The sequence below is a fragment of the Coffea arabica genome, chromosome 3e (genome assembly GCF_036785885.1).
Source record: "Coffea arabica cultivar ET-39 chromosome 3e, Coffea Arabica ET-39 HiFi, whole genome shotgun sequence".
Taxonomy (NCBI): Eukaryota; Viridiplantae; Streptophyta; class Magnoliopsida; order Gentianales; family Rubiaceae; genus Coffea; species Coffea arabica.
The window spans coordinates 48,538,257-48,551,052 of NC_092315.1; the positions used below are offsets into that span (position 1 = coordinate 48,538,257).

Genomic DNA, 12,796 nt, shown 5'->3' on the forward strand with positions numbered 1-12,796 from the left:
AACAGAAGAAAATAAAAAAAACTGCCATCTAACTGTTGCCTCAATCCCTTTACCCCAAAAGACAATCTCGCAACGGATCTTTTGTTCCACATCCTGTGCCACTTTCTGTCTCACTTTTTATTATATTGCTATTTCTCCTACATAAATATCATGTTTTGATTCTTTTTTATTTCTTTAAGATCCAATAACTATTAATTGAGTAAAAAATAAATACAGCAGCTTTAAAAAAGTAATATATAATAGAAAATTAAAAACTATAGCAGAAAATTCATAAAAATCTCATTTTTTATGCATTTTGATTTTTTGAATTTGTTAAATTTTGTGTATTACTCAATTAATAGTTATTGGATCTTAAGAAAACAAAAAAAAACTAAAACATGATGTTTATATAGGAGAAATAGTAATATAATAAAAAGTGGCACAGAGTGTGAAACAGAAGATCCGTTACGAGACAATTTGTATATATATAGCACTCATTGCCAAGATGAGAATTGCACATCAACAAGCCAAACAGTTCACAGAGCCAGAGGCCAGTAGGCAAAATGGCTAAGAGCATTAGAGTTTCATCCATTCTTTTCCTTTCTTGCGCAACCCTTTTGAGCATAACAAGGGCAGCATCCTTCAATGTGCTCAGTTTTGGAGCAAAACCGGATGGCAGAACTGACTCAACTCAGCCATTCCTTAAGGCCTGGGCGTCAGCTTGTAGGTCGATCCAACCGGCCACTGTTTATGTCCCTCGAGGGCGTTACCTGATAAAGGCAGCAGTGTTTAAAGGACCCTGTAGAAACAGAATCACTGCGAAGATTGATGGGACTCTTGTTGCTCCTGATAATTACTGGGCTCTTGGCAACTCAGGATACTGGCTATTGTTCATCCAGGTCAATAGGCTTTCGGTCATCGGTGGAACACTGGACGCTAAGGGAGCAGGATTCTGGGCATGCCGCCAGTCAGGGAAGAACTGCCCAGTTGGAGCAAGGGTATGTATCCTTACCATTTTATTGTCTCTGAATTTCAGTGGCAGAAGCATATAGGAAAAAGTGGAGAGAATCAATAGTTTTCAAGTACAGTAATTTTTTTTAAAAAAAAAAATTTATGGATGGAGTCCGGTATCTGGGAATTTGCATAGCTTTTTGACTCATATTCACGTACGTAATTGCAGTCTATAACATTCAATTGGGTGAATAATGGACTGATCAACGGCTTGACATCAATCAACAGCCAGCTTATGCATGTTGTGGTTAACAGCTGCAAGAATGTAAAAGTTCAAAATGTAAGGATTGTAGCTCCAGACCTGAGCCCAAATACTGACGGCATTCATGTCCAAGGCTCAACAGGCGTTACCATCACTGGCAGTAGCATTAAAACAGGCGACGACTGCATATCAATTGGTCCAGGAACAAGAAACCTGTGGATGGAAAAGATACAGTGTGGCCCTGGACATGGCGTCAGGTACTCAATTGCAGCATTTAGGTAGACTTCCTAACAACGAATGTTAGCATGCGCAATTGACTGATACAAGTGTCTAAATTGCAGCATTGGGAGTTTGGGCAGGGACTTCAATGAAGATGGTGTGCAGAATGTGACACTCACGAATTCGGTGTTCACTGGAGCTGATAATGGATTAAGAATTAAAGCATGGGCAAGGCCAACAACTGCATTTGTTAGCAATATCAACTTTCGAAACATCATCATGAAGAATGTGGATAATCCTATAATCATTGATCAGAATTACTGCCCAAACAACCAAGGATGTCCTCGTCAGGTAATAAGCTAGTAACCATCAATTATGCATCACAGATTATCAATTGACACTAGGAAAATCCTTCACCATCACTTATTCCCTTTGATCATTTGCCTTTTTCTTTTACAGACTTCTGGTGTAAAGATTAATCAAGTCACATACCAAAACATACAAGGCACATCAACTACTCAGGTTGCTGTGATATTTGATTGTAGTCCTAGTAATCCATGCCGAGGCATCAGGCTGCACGACATCAAGCTCACCTATTTGAACAGGAAAGCACAATCATTTTGCAAGAACATCGGAGGGACTACAAAAGGAGTCATAATTCCAGAAAGTTGTTTATAAACAGTTTCAGAGCTCCCTCCAACTTTCTTTTCTTCTCTTACCAAAGATTTTTGCTCCTTCATTTGGACAGTTAACCGATCGATTCCTGGTTTCTGGGGCTTGTTTTACTTCCTATCCCCAGTAACTATTCATTGTAATCGGGAAGTAAGACTTGAGGGATTTTCACCCTTAACTGTAGTTTAATTAAACAGATTCTGCTGATGCAAGAGTCTATCTGTACGACACTGTGAGGAAATGAATAGTTGTATGTTCCTCTTCTACAGTAATACTCTTAATTCTTGCGCAAGTGCATTGAAATGACAAATTAAAAGACAAAACCAGTAAACTAATGATTAATACATCCATAAAGAAATGCAGTGATGATCCTGTTTATGCATGCAGTCAAACATTCTATGCTTGTTCTTTATTGCTTTTTAAACTTACCTGATGATATGTGATTCATAGGCATGGCCAATTTAGTTCAGCTTCACTTCCAGTGCATAGTTAACGATATGTTTGATTACTTGGTCATGTCTACATTATAGGTGAATGCCAGTAGATAGATGTTCCCGCTTGACCAAATTATAGGTGCTTTTAGAACTTATATGTGGAATATCTGTATCAGTGCTACTTTCATGGTGGACCACTGCATATTTGCTTGAGGTATTTTCGTCAATGTTTTGAAATTCGGACCGTTAATTGAACTGATGAGATGCTCGGGTCGAAATTCAACCGATCGGGTCGATTCAATCCTGATTCAATGAATTTTTTAAAAAATAATTTATATATATATGTGCACAAAATAAGACATGCAATGAACTAATTTAAGATTTTACATGATGAAAAGTTTGATATTTTCAAAGAACTTGGATTTTCAGTAATAAATTTTAAAAAGTATAAGTTGAAACAAACAAATTTCATCACAATTTCAATTGTATCTATCAAAAAAATTATCTTAAATCCAACCCAAAAATACCACAATATTCTCAAATTATACAAAATTAACGTCTTTGGGAATTAGACATTGTGAGTTTAAATTTCAATTCACGTTTTTTGGATTTAGAGATTGCAACTTTTAAAAAAAAAAGAAGAAGAAAAAGAAGAAGTTTGGAGTTTGAAGGAAATCAGGAAAATAGAAAATAAAGATACAAACTTGATAAGAGGCAAAAAATGAGAATAAAGTGAGTGAATGTGGCATTCAATATTTAATTTTTAGGGTTAAGGAAAACTTATTCTTTTTTTTTAATTTATTTCAATTTAATAGACAAAAACAAAAAAAATCCGATTCGCATTGTTCGACGATTCTTGCTGGTCCAAAGTATGAATCGGATCAGAGCTATGAAAGGTTCGCGGTCCGATCTGGTTTTCAAAACAATGCTTAATGGTAAGCCAAATTTTAAGCTAAAGTAGAATCTTGTGCTGTTCAACATTTATGTGGTATATGTTCCCGCTGCAATCGCTGCACGAGCTTTGCAACTAATGATCAATTATTGATAATTCTGTGCAAAGCAAAGTAATTTTCCTCATCACAGCTTATGTAAAAGCCCCGAGTGAATTCACAAAACAATGAACAATTATTTACAGGCTCACAAACCAGCAAGTGAACTTGATTGTAAAAAATGAGTAATTTATTTCTAATCGTCTAATGCTAAGAACATAGAATAAATTTTTTCCTTTAATTTCTTAGACTGAAAAATGGATTTATGATAATTTACTAATCATAAGGATTCACACACACATATGTACATATATATACAAACATATACAGATGTATGTATGCATGTGTATGTGTGTATGTGCATATACATATACACACATTTGTATATATGATGTGCAGTTGCAGCTATTATGGGTGAAAAAGGAATACTCCATATGCAACATGTAATAAGATTCATGTGGCAACGAGAAAGATGAATAGTCATAATGCTAACCCTTAAAAAATTGCCAAACAAAAAAATGGTTCAACTCTAGGACAAATTTTTCCTTATCTGCTTATGCACATCAATCATATTTGGTTGAACACTCGGCGGAATGTTCATAACAATATGGATTAACAAGAGAAATTAATGTTTACAATCACAATAGGTAGATCCAAGCTTTAAGGGAAGCCTCCTCCAATGGGATCTTTCAAGCTGATGGGTTGATAGTTTTCCTAATGGGAATCCAGGTACATCTAAATGGGCATAACCCTTCAAAACACTCATTTGCACAACCAAAACCAAAATCGCCAGAGAATTTTTTATCCGGTGGAAGAAGCAAGTGCATCAAAGCCACACTATGTTGTATCACCCACAGTTATCAGGAATTGGTTACAGTAAGTGTGAAAAATACAAGATTAGCTTTTATCAGGAGCCGCTTAAGACAATATTGGTCTATCCAGTCTTCATGTTAATACCCCTAATGGCAAGTAAACACCCACGCTATAAGTGCCCAGCAAAATGGCCCTGCAATTAATTTGAAATAATCAGAAGTGCCTCTGCGGGAACAACTCCAAACACTTTCAGCGTGAAACTTCGCATCAAAATCACAAGCTTTTGCACATTGTCAACACGGTGAAATAAACTACCCAACAAAGGCACCAAATAACAATCGGAAGAACAGGAATGTTGTGCAGTAACTACCTCAACAACTCTAATCCTCAGTTTAAAATGCAAAAAAAGTCTCCATATAAGCTCTATTTATGCATCAATGAAGCTACATAAGCATAAACAAAGCTACATAAACCATTGCGTAAACTGAACCCTGTCAATAACTGGAAATCACGAACTAAAGTTGACAAGTCACACCATTATCTTACTGACTCACATTGTTCCAGTAAAAAGAACCTTCAACTTCCTGGTTTTGAACTTGAAGTGAGCCTCTTAGAGGTATATTCAGTTGCAAGATCATATAAACAAGGTCATATTTCCCATAGAGTTCCTAATCTAGAGAAAGAGAGGACAGAAAAAGAAAACACTCCAGACAAACAAACAGCATGTTGAACCAGTCAGGACATGATTTGTGATCTACATTGATATCAAAAGAAATACTCAAGTATAAAATGCATGACTTCGATCAACTTTTTGCCACCAATTGGACAAAGGTGCCCCTTCAAAACCCTATGACTAGTATATCTACAAATACATCAAGCACAAGCAAATTCAAAAAACTTGTTTAGCACCAGGTGCATACCATTCTCCATGTCTAAGTCCTTACATGATGATCAAGACAGCAGCAAAACTAATGAAAAGAGCCTTGAAACTAAAATTGTTGAAAGACGAAAAGATTCTGTGCAGAGTAAGAATCTTGCATCCTCTGAATAAGAACCAAATTAAGTAATTGACTTCTTCAACAGTCTAGATGAAATTGGCAGCTCAGGGATAAGACAAAAAACCAAGCTTAACAGAGTTGGTTAAATCATCAGTTTCCTAGTTGAAATGCAATGCCCATACTTAGCTTACTTAGGTATTAGACTAAGAAAAATAAAAAAATGGGAAAAAAAAAAAGACTAACCAAGTAAGAGTAAAACAACATTTGCATCTAGGAAATCATTATCCCAGAATAGCCGCCAACTTCATCTGCTAGAATGAGGAAAAACTGGTTAAATGAATAGTTGGCTTCTCAAGACATGATGCCTATTAAATGTTACAGGCAACATGTCAATAGATGTAAAAAGTCCCCATGTATGGGTTTTGCTAAATATATATGTGTGTGTGTGTGGGTGTCCTTTTTTCAAATATAGCAAATTATAAAAGTTCTGTCAAAATAAGCACTACCATTAGCCAACCTACTATGGCTTCAAAAAAGGGTGAAAACTTATTTCTCAAGATGTTATAAGCAATTAAAAACCTTTGGCTTCAAAAAGCCCTCAACTATGATAGCACCTTTAAGCACATAAATATATATTCCTTGGACAAAACATAAAACTGCATATGTTTATACAAATGTCCACATGTATCTACAAAACCCAGTGTACAATATATGTGGGTAAAGATGTAGGAGATTCTGCAGCACATAAGACTGACCATTAGATTTTGAGTGTGAGTCAGATAGAAAAGAAGGCACAGAATATTAAAAGTAGCCACAAATACACAAAATTCCAAACAAATAGGCATGACTCTATAAGTGAAAATCAAGAGTACACTCCTATTTATTTGTATTCTGAAGAAATTTAAAAAGGAAGTTACACAAGACACCAACTTTTGCTCTATATTATGTGAGAAATGGAAGAACTTACACCAAGTCTATTCTATTGTGTCTTTTTTTCCTTGTTCAGCATGCCTGGAATCTTTCTCAACAATTTATGATCAAGCTTTCTGTACTGCACCTGAACAGAATCATAAGCCACCACCAACTTGGTATCGATTTGATCTTGGTACTTGTCATACAGAAAAGGTAGCGAGAGACTAAGAAGAACCCCTGATTCAAAAGAAAAGAAGGAAGTCCAAGTTAATCATATGTCAGAAAGGCTTGTAAAATCTGACTCCAAAGAATCAAGCAGCAAAATATCTCACCAATGTATAGCAAAGAAAGAAAGTTGAAAAAGCTGCCAATGTATGACACCAGCCACAATCCTGCAGCAACCTGACCAAAGCCACCCGAACTTAAACATCACACAATTCATTTTACCAATTAGATTTGAAATATGCAAAAAGCATCACAAGAACAATAAAACACACCTGAACAAAGAGCTTCAAGTTCCCACCAATAGCAATGTCACGTGCAATCAACAGCACATTGTTAATCCACCCTCTCGTAACATCAGCAGCCTTGGTCACAGTTTCCTCCGAAACCACCAGATCAGGAAGAGGAGGTAGAGGTCTAAAATTGCATCAATTTCGTCATTCCAACACATCGAAAAGGAAAAGCACATCATTTGATAACTCTTAAAGTAAAAGATCAACCATTTTCAGACTCCAGGCTACTGAAATGCCTCCTACTCCATTCAACCATTTCTTTCCCCTATATACCCAGCTGGACATTATGCAGTTTTCAGTGATTATGCTAAGTAATTATTAGTACCACTAGTTCAATACTTTACCAAACAAATGCTTCAAAGCATGACTGAAAATTGAGAACAGCAATTATGAATCGAAATACGCATGAGTTACCTATTAAGAAGCGATGCAGATTTAGCCCAGAAGAAGAGTATTACAACGAGAAGCAAGATGACATTGGAAATGAAGGTTAAAAGATTATAACCCGCCCGTTCGAAAAGGAACCAAAGAGTGGTTGAACCCACAAGCACGGCAACGCTTGTACCCCATCTCCTCCACATCAACACATCAGCAACTGTACCCACAATAGCAGAAACCAAAGGCCAAAAAAGAAAACAATCAAAATACATTGAAACCAACTCCAAACAACTACACAGCCTATACGAAACTAATACCAAGTGATTACCCAACAGCAAATTCTAATGGTCCATACAAATCATTCCATTTAAAAAAACAGATATACTCAACAAAACAGAAAAAATTTCACCATCTAAGTCAATGAAAATGAGAATCAATTAGAAACTGGTGCAGCCAAAAAAAAAAAATTTAAAAGTCAGCATACTACGCAGTAAAAACAAGTCTTCCCCACCAATACATATAATCTAATCTGAACACCATTTAACCAAATGAATCGCACCGGATTCCAATAGTCTTGATAAATAATACATGCGTAGGAGAAATTGCATTGGTGCATGTTTACATGAACAACAGGAAAGAAAGAGAGGAAGGAAATGTATAGTACCAGAACCACAGCCAAGAGCTTGATGGACTGAAGAAGAATGCCGATGAGAGTCTCCCATGGCCGGCCGGTTTAGGGTTTTCCGATGATTAATTTTTGGAAAAATTATTTGGATTGGGAGGATGAATTTTTGAAGGTGGGGTCGGAATTGGGCGAAGGAGTAGTAATATTGCACAATTGGTGGAGGCTGGTGAGCTGTAACTTTGTACCTATCAATGCCACTTTTTAACCTTTTTTTTTTTTTTTTTTGCTTTGTTTATAACTGCTTTTCCAATTGATTGGATTAATTAAGTACAAATTTTTCTTTAAATTGCATATGCATTGAGGATTTATTATACATATTCAACTTTCAATATATTTTCCTAGCTGAATGTTGGATTGATTAACGAGTAATGAAATTATGGTTCTCTGCAAGAAAAAAAATTGCATTGCTGAGTAGAATTTTTAGATTGTTCTACTCCTATTTTATATATATATATATATATATATATATATATATATATATATATATAATTTAGGAGTGCCCCGACCTTTATTTGGCCAGACTAATCCCCTAAGGCCAGCAAAGCCCCGCCCAAAGATGCCAGCGAGTTACTTCACAGAAGTCGAATCCGAGACCTTGCAGTAAAGACTAACAACTAGTCCCGATTGATACATACATACATATATATATAACTTAGGAGTGTCCCAACCTTTATTTGGCCAGACTAATCCCCTAAGGCCAGCAAAGCCCCGCCCAAAGATGCCAGCGAGTTACTTCACAGAAGTCGAACCCGAGACCTTGCAGTAAAGACTAACGACTAGTCCCGATTGATACTCCTATTATATACTTTTCTTAGTTTCTGATGTAATATACTAATAATCATCAAATTGTGATATAATTCAGCTACGTTGTTTTATTTTCTTTATACAGGAAGTAAATTTTAAAAGCAAATAGAGTGATGCATATAATTAACAGATGGACCCAAAAAACAAAAATCATACTGCACCTGACATAAATAACTCGCGTTTAAGATTATAACTTAATTCGATTCTGGACAAAATAGTAGTAATGGCCTAATTTGAAAGCTAAACTTGAACGCAAATCTTTAGCCTTGTGGTTATGACTGCTTGGTTCTCTTGGAACAAGAAAATCACAGATGGAAAGAGTACAAAGCATGAAACCGTTCTCACAAGAAAAAATGATGAGTGAAACCCTTCTCTTTTACGTTAAGTGGACTGTAGACCAAGGGGACTTTTTGCCGAAAAGTTCTTTCAGGCAATGAGCAGCTGTGAATAGGCTCCTTAAAGAATACTACTACTTGCCAAACCAGCAGTACCACTAGCATACAGGTTTCTTCAAAAAACAGTGAAAGAACCAGAGAATTGGAATGCATGGCAAGAGGTCCCAAAAACTTGGGATGAAAAAAAAAAGGAACAAAATTAAAAGGCAAGTCAAGATCTCAGCCGTAGCACACAAATTAATTTAGTTATGCACAGGATGGACGTCATATTTTCAAGATACACTTTGCTACAACGCAGTTCACTCCTGGTTTCTTTCATTCCGCAGAACTTCACCTAGTGACAGAAGGTTCAACTGTAGTTAGAAATTCTCTGTCCAAGTGCTCTATCTCAAGGGTTAGTTTACAAAAATTTTTCTAGCATCATACATGTCATAACCCCCAATAACAAAGCGTCCCTTGCTTTCTCCAGGCTAAAGAGCTCATTTTTCAGCCATGCCTCCACAGACACAACCCCCCCCCCCCCAAAAAAACAATGGAAGCACCGCTGTGAATCAAATGTTAATTACATGTCAACTTCATCATTTGAATCTGCATCATCATCTGAGGATTCGTCCTTCTTATGTTCTTCTCCCCCATCATTTACTTTGGTCTTCTTCTCTTTCTTTCTCTGTTTTTTCTTTTGGCGTTTCATTCGTTTCTTTGCTGTGCGCTCCTCCGCAGCTTTTAATCTTTCTTCCCTCCTCATATTAAATTCTGCTATTTCTTTTCTTTTTTGGTAGTCCACATCCATCCTCGCAAGTCGATCTTGCTCTTTACGTCTCATTTGCCGATACTGTCTCCCAGAAAATGCATGAAAGAGTTAAGATCTTCATCACAATTAACAGATGGTAATTGAGTTAAACAAATACCATACCATCAACGTTAGGCAACTTTCTGGACTAGACAGATAACATTGAAAAGACAAAACACACGCAACACTACTGCCCATGAAAAGGGAAAAGACCCACAAGTGCCCATCTTACCCAAAAAATAAATCTGGTGAAATACAGTAACTACCTATGGCCACCTCAGTAGGCGCTTATGTTAAGCAAAGCTCCCCTTCACCCACAAAGGAGGCTAAACACAGGTCTCTTGTTATCAAGTTCAGTTGGTCCAACTAACTGCTTGTTCCCCAGATAAAAATTGCAAAACCCAGCACCCAGCTCCAGCCCAAGCCACCCATTGCTCCCAAGCAATAAAATGATGGCCAGTTCTTGAACTGGAACACACTAGAAGTTCACTAGTTTAACAATTACTCAATCCAATAAAAGATAGTGACTCAGATCATAGAAAAATGAACTAAACTAATGCCATTTGTTTCTCACTTGTCAGTACTTTATGCTCAAACCGAAAAAGTCATAGTTTTCCAGTCACTAATAGCTCTGGTTTCTCAATAGTCTTCCTTGGGTTCCTCAAAATCTTGAAATGGGTAATTCCATGCATTAAGGTTTTCTGGTAGACGCTCAACAGGGCTCGGATTGTTTAGATTGGGAGGTGCTTGGAATTGAGGTTCAGTAGAGTTCAAAATTTGGTGAATGCACAAAGAGAAAAGGCTATTATTCCATATTTTAGATGCCAACATGTACATCGGGTGCACCAACAGCCTATGTAGTCTCTTTTTCTTTTTTATTTTTGTCTCGTCCTTGTGCCCAGCAGCTGGAAACCAAATCACCAGTACTGAAGCTATAGATTCTCAACGTCTGAAGGCTTTCATTGCAGTGGCAAAAGAAATTCCTTTACTTACAAGTGATTAAGCCAATCAATTAATTTCTTCACGAAGATGCTATATTGAGTACTGACCCGGTAAACACAATTAACACAACAATAATCAGTAAATGTAATACACACTGTAAATATTCATTCAAACAAGGGACGCCAGCATCAGTTCTGTGAAAAGGCACCATAGAGGAAATCATAATCTGTTAGCATCGACTCAGCTGTTCTCAATCATGTAATAAAAGCTGTTGTCAGCCATTAAGACACAGTTAGTTTGTCAGTTGATGTGAGCTAATCATGAAATAATTTGCTGGATTCTACGAAATTTAGGACTTCTGTCGAAGTGCCCCTCTAAATCTTCTGATATCTTCTCAATTCACAGATTATTAAAAGCTACATTTTTTCGAAAACATATCATCGTCAATTTTACATCAGCATTGCGGAACCATTCTCAGTTATTATACTTTGGCGGGACTTAATACAATCTGCAAACATCTAATTAAACAGCCAAGCCAAACTCCAATGACAAAGAACCTAACTTGGATTAGTGATAGGGTTAGGTTAGGACTGTATAACCGAAAATTGATAGAATCTAGGGTTTAGGACTTCAGGCAGAAGAAAGAACTAATAATTACCTGGTGGAAGTCACCGGAGCCAGAACCGGCAGAGCTACCGGAGGTGTTACTAACACGAACGGGGACGCAGTCGATGATACGGCGGAGCTTGACCTCGAGATCCTCCTCCTCGGGGTTAGGAGCTGGCGGAGTGTACTCTACCAGTGCATTGGATGACGAAGAAAGTGACGACGAAGACGGAGGACGAGGCGGCTTCTCCGACGTCGCTACCACTTGCAAGTCGCCGGCGGCAACAGACACCATCGCCCTACTTCCTCTTCCTCCTCCTGACGACATTACGTCTCCAATCTCTTGGTCTCTGCAAAACGCTCAAAGCCCAGCAAAATTGGGGGGTTTCCGGTTCGGTCTGATTTCGATTGATCAATCTATTCCTTGGGCCACCCTTCCGGTTTCTTAAATTTTGGAACCGGAACCGGTCGAACCGTTAAAAAGTATAGTTTTAACTAGAGGTACAAACAAGCCGAGCCAAGTCGAGTCTCAACTTAGTTTTATGAAACTCAAATTCGAACTTGATCTCGACGAGTTCAAAATGTAATGATCGAGTTTGACTTTAAAAACATAAAAACATAAAAATAATAATTTTTAATAAATAATAAAATATTAAGGATATATATATATATATATATAGAAACAAGCCGACTCGCAAGCTAATGAGTTGAATATCTTTGAATTCAAATTCAAGTTCAATTTGATCTGCTCGAATTCAACTCGAGTTCGATGTTGATCATTCTTGATTGATTGAAAAAGTAAATTAAGGGGGGTCAGTCTCTAAATTTTGATATTTATCTATTTTTTGTTTTAATCGCATTTTTTCTGAGAATTTCTTGTATTTTCATCTGCCTCTATTCATTTCATTTTTATGTTTTTGTTTTGAATGCATTAGAAAATCTTTTGATTGTATTTCCTACTTTTTGATTTTCTTTTTATATTAGACTAAATAATATAGATTTCTATAACTATATTTATTTATATAAATAGAGTGGAGAATGGCGATTAGAATGAACGATTCATGAATGACAAATCGCAAAATTCTCTACACCTAAAAAAGGCAGAAAGATCCAATCAAATCATTACATTATATTGACAATTTCAAAAAACTGTTCATACTATGATCATAGTATGACGGCGGTTGGGCAAGTAAGTCCCCCATCATCTAATGGTTCAGGATATCTCTCTTTCAAGGAGGCAGCGGGGATTCGACTTCCCTTAAAGGTAGGGTACTGAAAGGAATTTAATTATGAATTATCAATAAATCTAAAAGTGTTCTTCTTAGGTCGATGCTCGAGCGGTTAATGCGGACGGACTGTAAATTCATTGGCAATATGTCTACGTTGATTCAAATCCATCTCGGCCCAATAATTCGCCCAATTCACCAATTCAATTTATCTTGAGAGGGTATA

At 36.8% G+C, this 12,796-nt stretch overlaps 3 protein-coding genes across 3 annotated transcripts; 1 reads left to right on the forward strand and 2 right to left on the reverse strand.

The window, feature by feature from the left end:
- The first annotated feature begins 519 nt into the window (after positions 1-519).
- Positions 520-2,349, forward strand: LOC113736795 (polygalacturonase-like). The gene is made up of 4 exons (XM_027263952.2): positions 520-977; positions 1,160-1,449; positions 1,534-1,762; positions 1,871-2,349. The coding sequence occupies exons 1-4, from the start codon at positions 543-545 to the stop codon at positions 2,087-2,089; spliced, it is 1,173 nt and encodes a 390-aa protein (XP_027119753.1). The 5' UTR covers positions 520-542; the 3' UTR covers positions 2,090-2,349.
- A 1,676-nt stretch (positions 2,350-4,025) lies between these two features.
- Positions 4,026-7,990, reverse strand: LOC113737029 (reticulon-like protein B11). Its single transcript, XM_027264276.2, has 6 exons — positions 7,787-7,990; positions 7,159-7,339; positions 6,727-6,868; positions 6,562-6,631; positions 6,285-6,466; positions 4,026-4,512 (listed from the first exon to the last, which is right to left on the reverse strand). The coding sequence occupies exons 1-5, from the start codon at positions 7,842-7,844 to the stop codon at positions 6,297-6,299; spliced, it is 621 nt and encodes a 206-aa protein (XP_027120077.1). The 5' UTR covers positions 7,845-7,990; the 3' UTR covers positions 4,026-4,512; positions 6,285-6,296.
- A 1,242-nt stretch (positions 7,991-9,232) lies between these two features.
- Positions 9,233-11,754, reverse strand: LOC113737030 (uncharacterized). The gene is made up of 2 exons (XM_027264277.2): positions 11,397-11,754; positions 9,233-9,838 (listed from the first exon to the last, which is right to left on the reverse strand). Exons 1-2 carry the CDS (start codon positions 11,670-11,672, stop codon positions 9,569-9,571), a joined length of 546 nt encoding a protein of 181 aa, XP_027120078.1. The 5' UTR covers positions 11,673-11,754; the 3' UTR covers positions 9,233-9,568.
- Positions 11,755-12,796: the final 1,042 nt, after the last annotated feature.

What these genes read in the sequence shown, in the direction of transcription:
- LOC113736795 (XM_027263952.2), top strand. Translation starts at nt 543, where the DNA reads ATGGCTAAGAGCATTAGAGTTTCATCCATTCTTTTCCTTTCTTGCGCA. An exon ending in ACTGCCCAGTTGGAGCAAGG is followed by an intron (nt 978 to 1,159) that starts GTATGTATCCTT and finishes ACGTAATTGCAG; the next exon opens with TCTATAACATTCAATTGGGT. An exon ending in ACCAAGGATGTCCTCGTCAG is followed by an intron (nt 1,763 to 1,870) that starts GTAATAAGCTAG and finishes TTTCTTTTACAG; the next exon opens with ACTTCTGGTGTAAAGATTAA.
- LOC113737029 (XM_027264276.2), bottom strand. Translation starts at nt 7,844, where the DNA reads ATGGGAGACTCTCATCGGCATTCTTCTTCAGTCCATCAAGCTCTTGGC. An exon ending in ACTTGAAGCTCTTTGTTCAG is followed by an intron (nt 6,632 to 6,726) that starts GTGTGTTTTATT and finishes GGCTTTGGTCAG; the next exon opens with GTTGCTGCAGGATTGTGGCT. An exon ending in TCTTTCTTTGCTATACATTG is followed by an intron (nt 6,467 to 6,561) that starts GTGAGATATTTT and finishes CTTTTGAATCAG; the next exon opens with GGGTTCTTCTTAGTCTCTCG.
- LOC113737030 (XM_027264277.2), bottom strand. Translation starts at nt 11,672, where the DNA reads ATGTCGTCAGGAGGAGGAAGAGGAAGTAGGGCGATGGTGTCTGTTGCC. An exon ending in GCTCCGGTGACTTCCACCAG is followed by an intron (nt 9,839 to 11,396) that starts GTAATTATTAGT and finishes TCTGGGAGACAG; the next exon opens with TATCGGCAAATGAGACGTAA.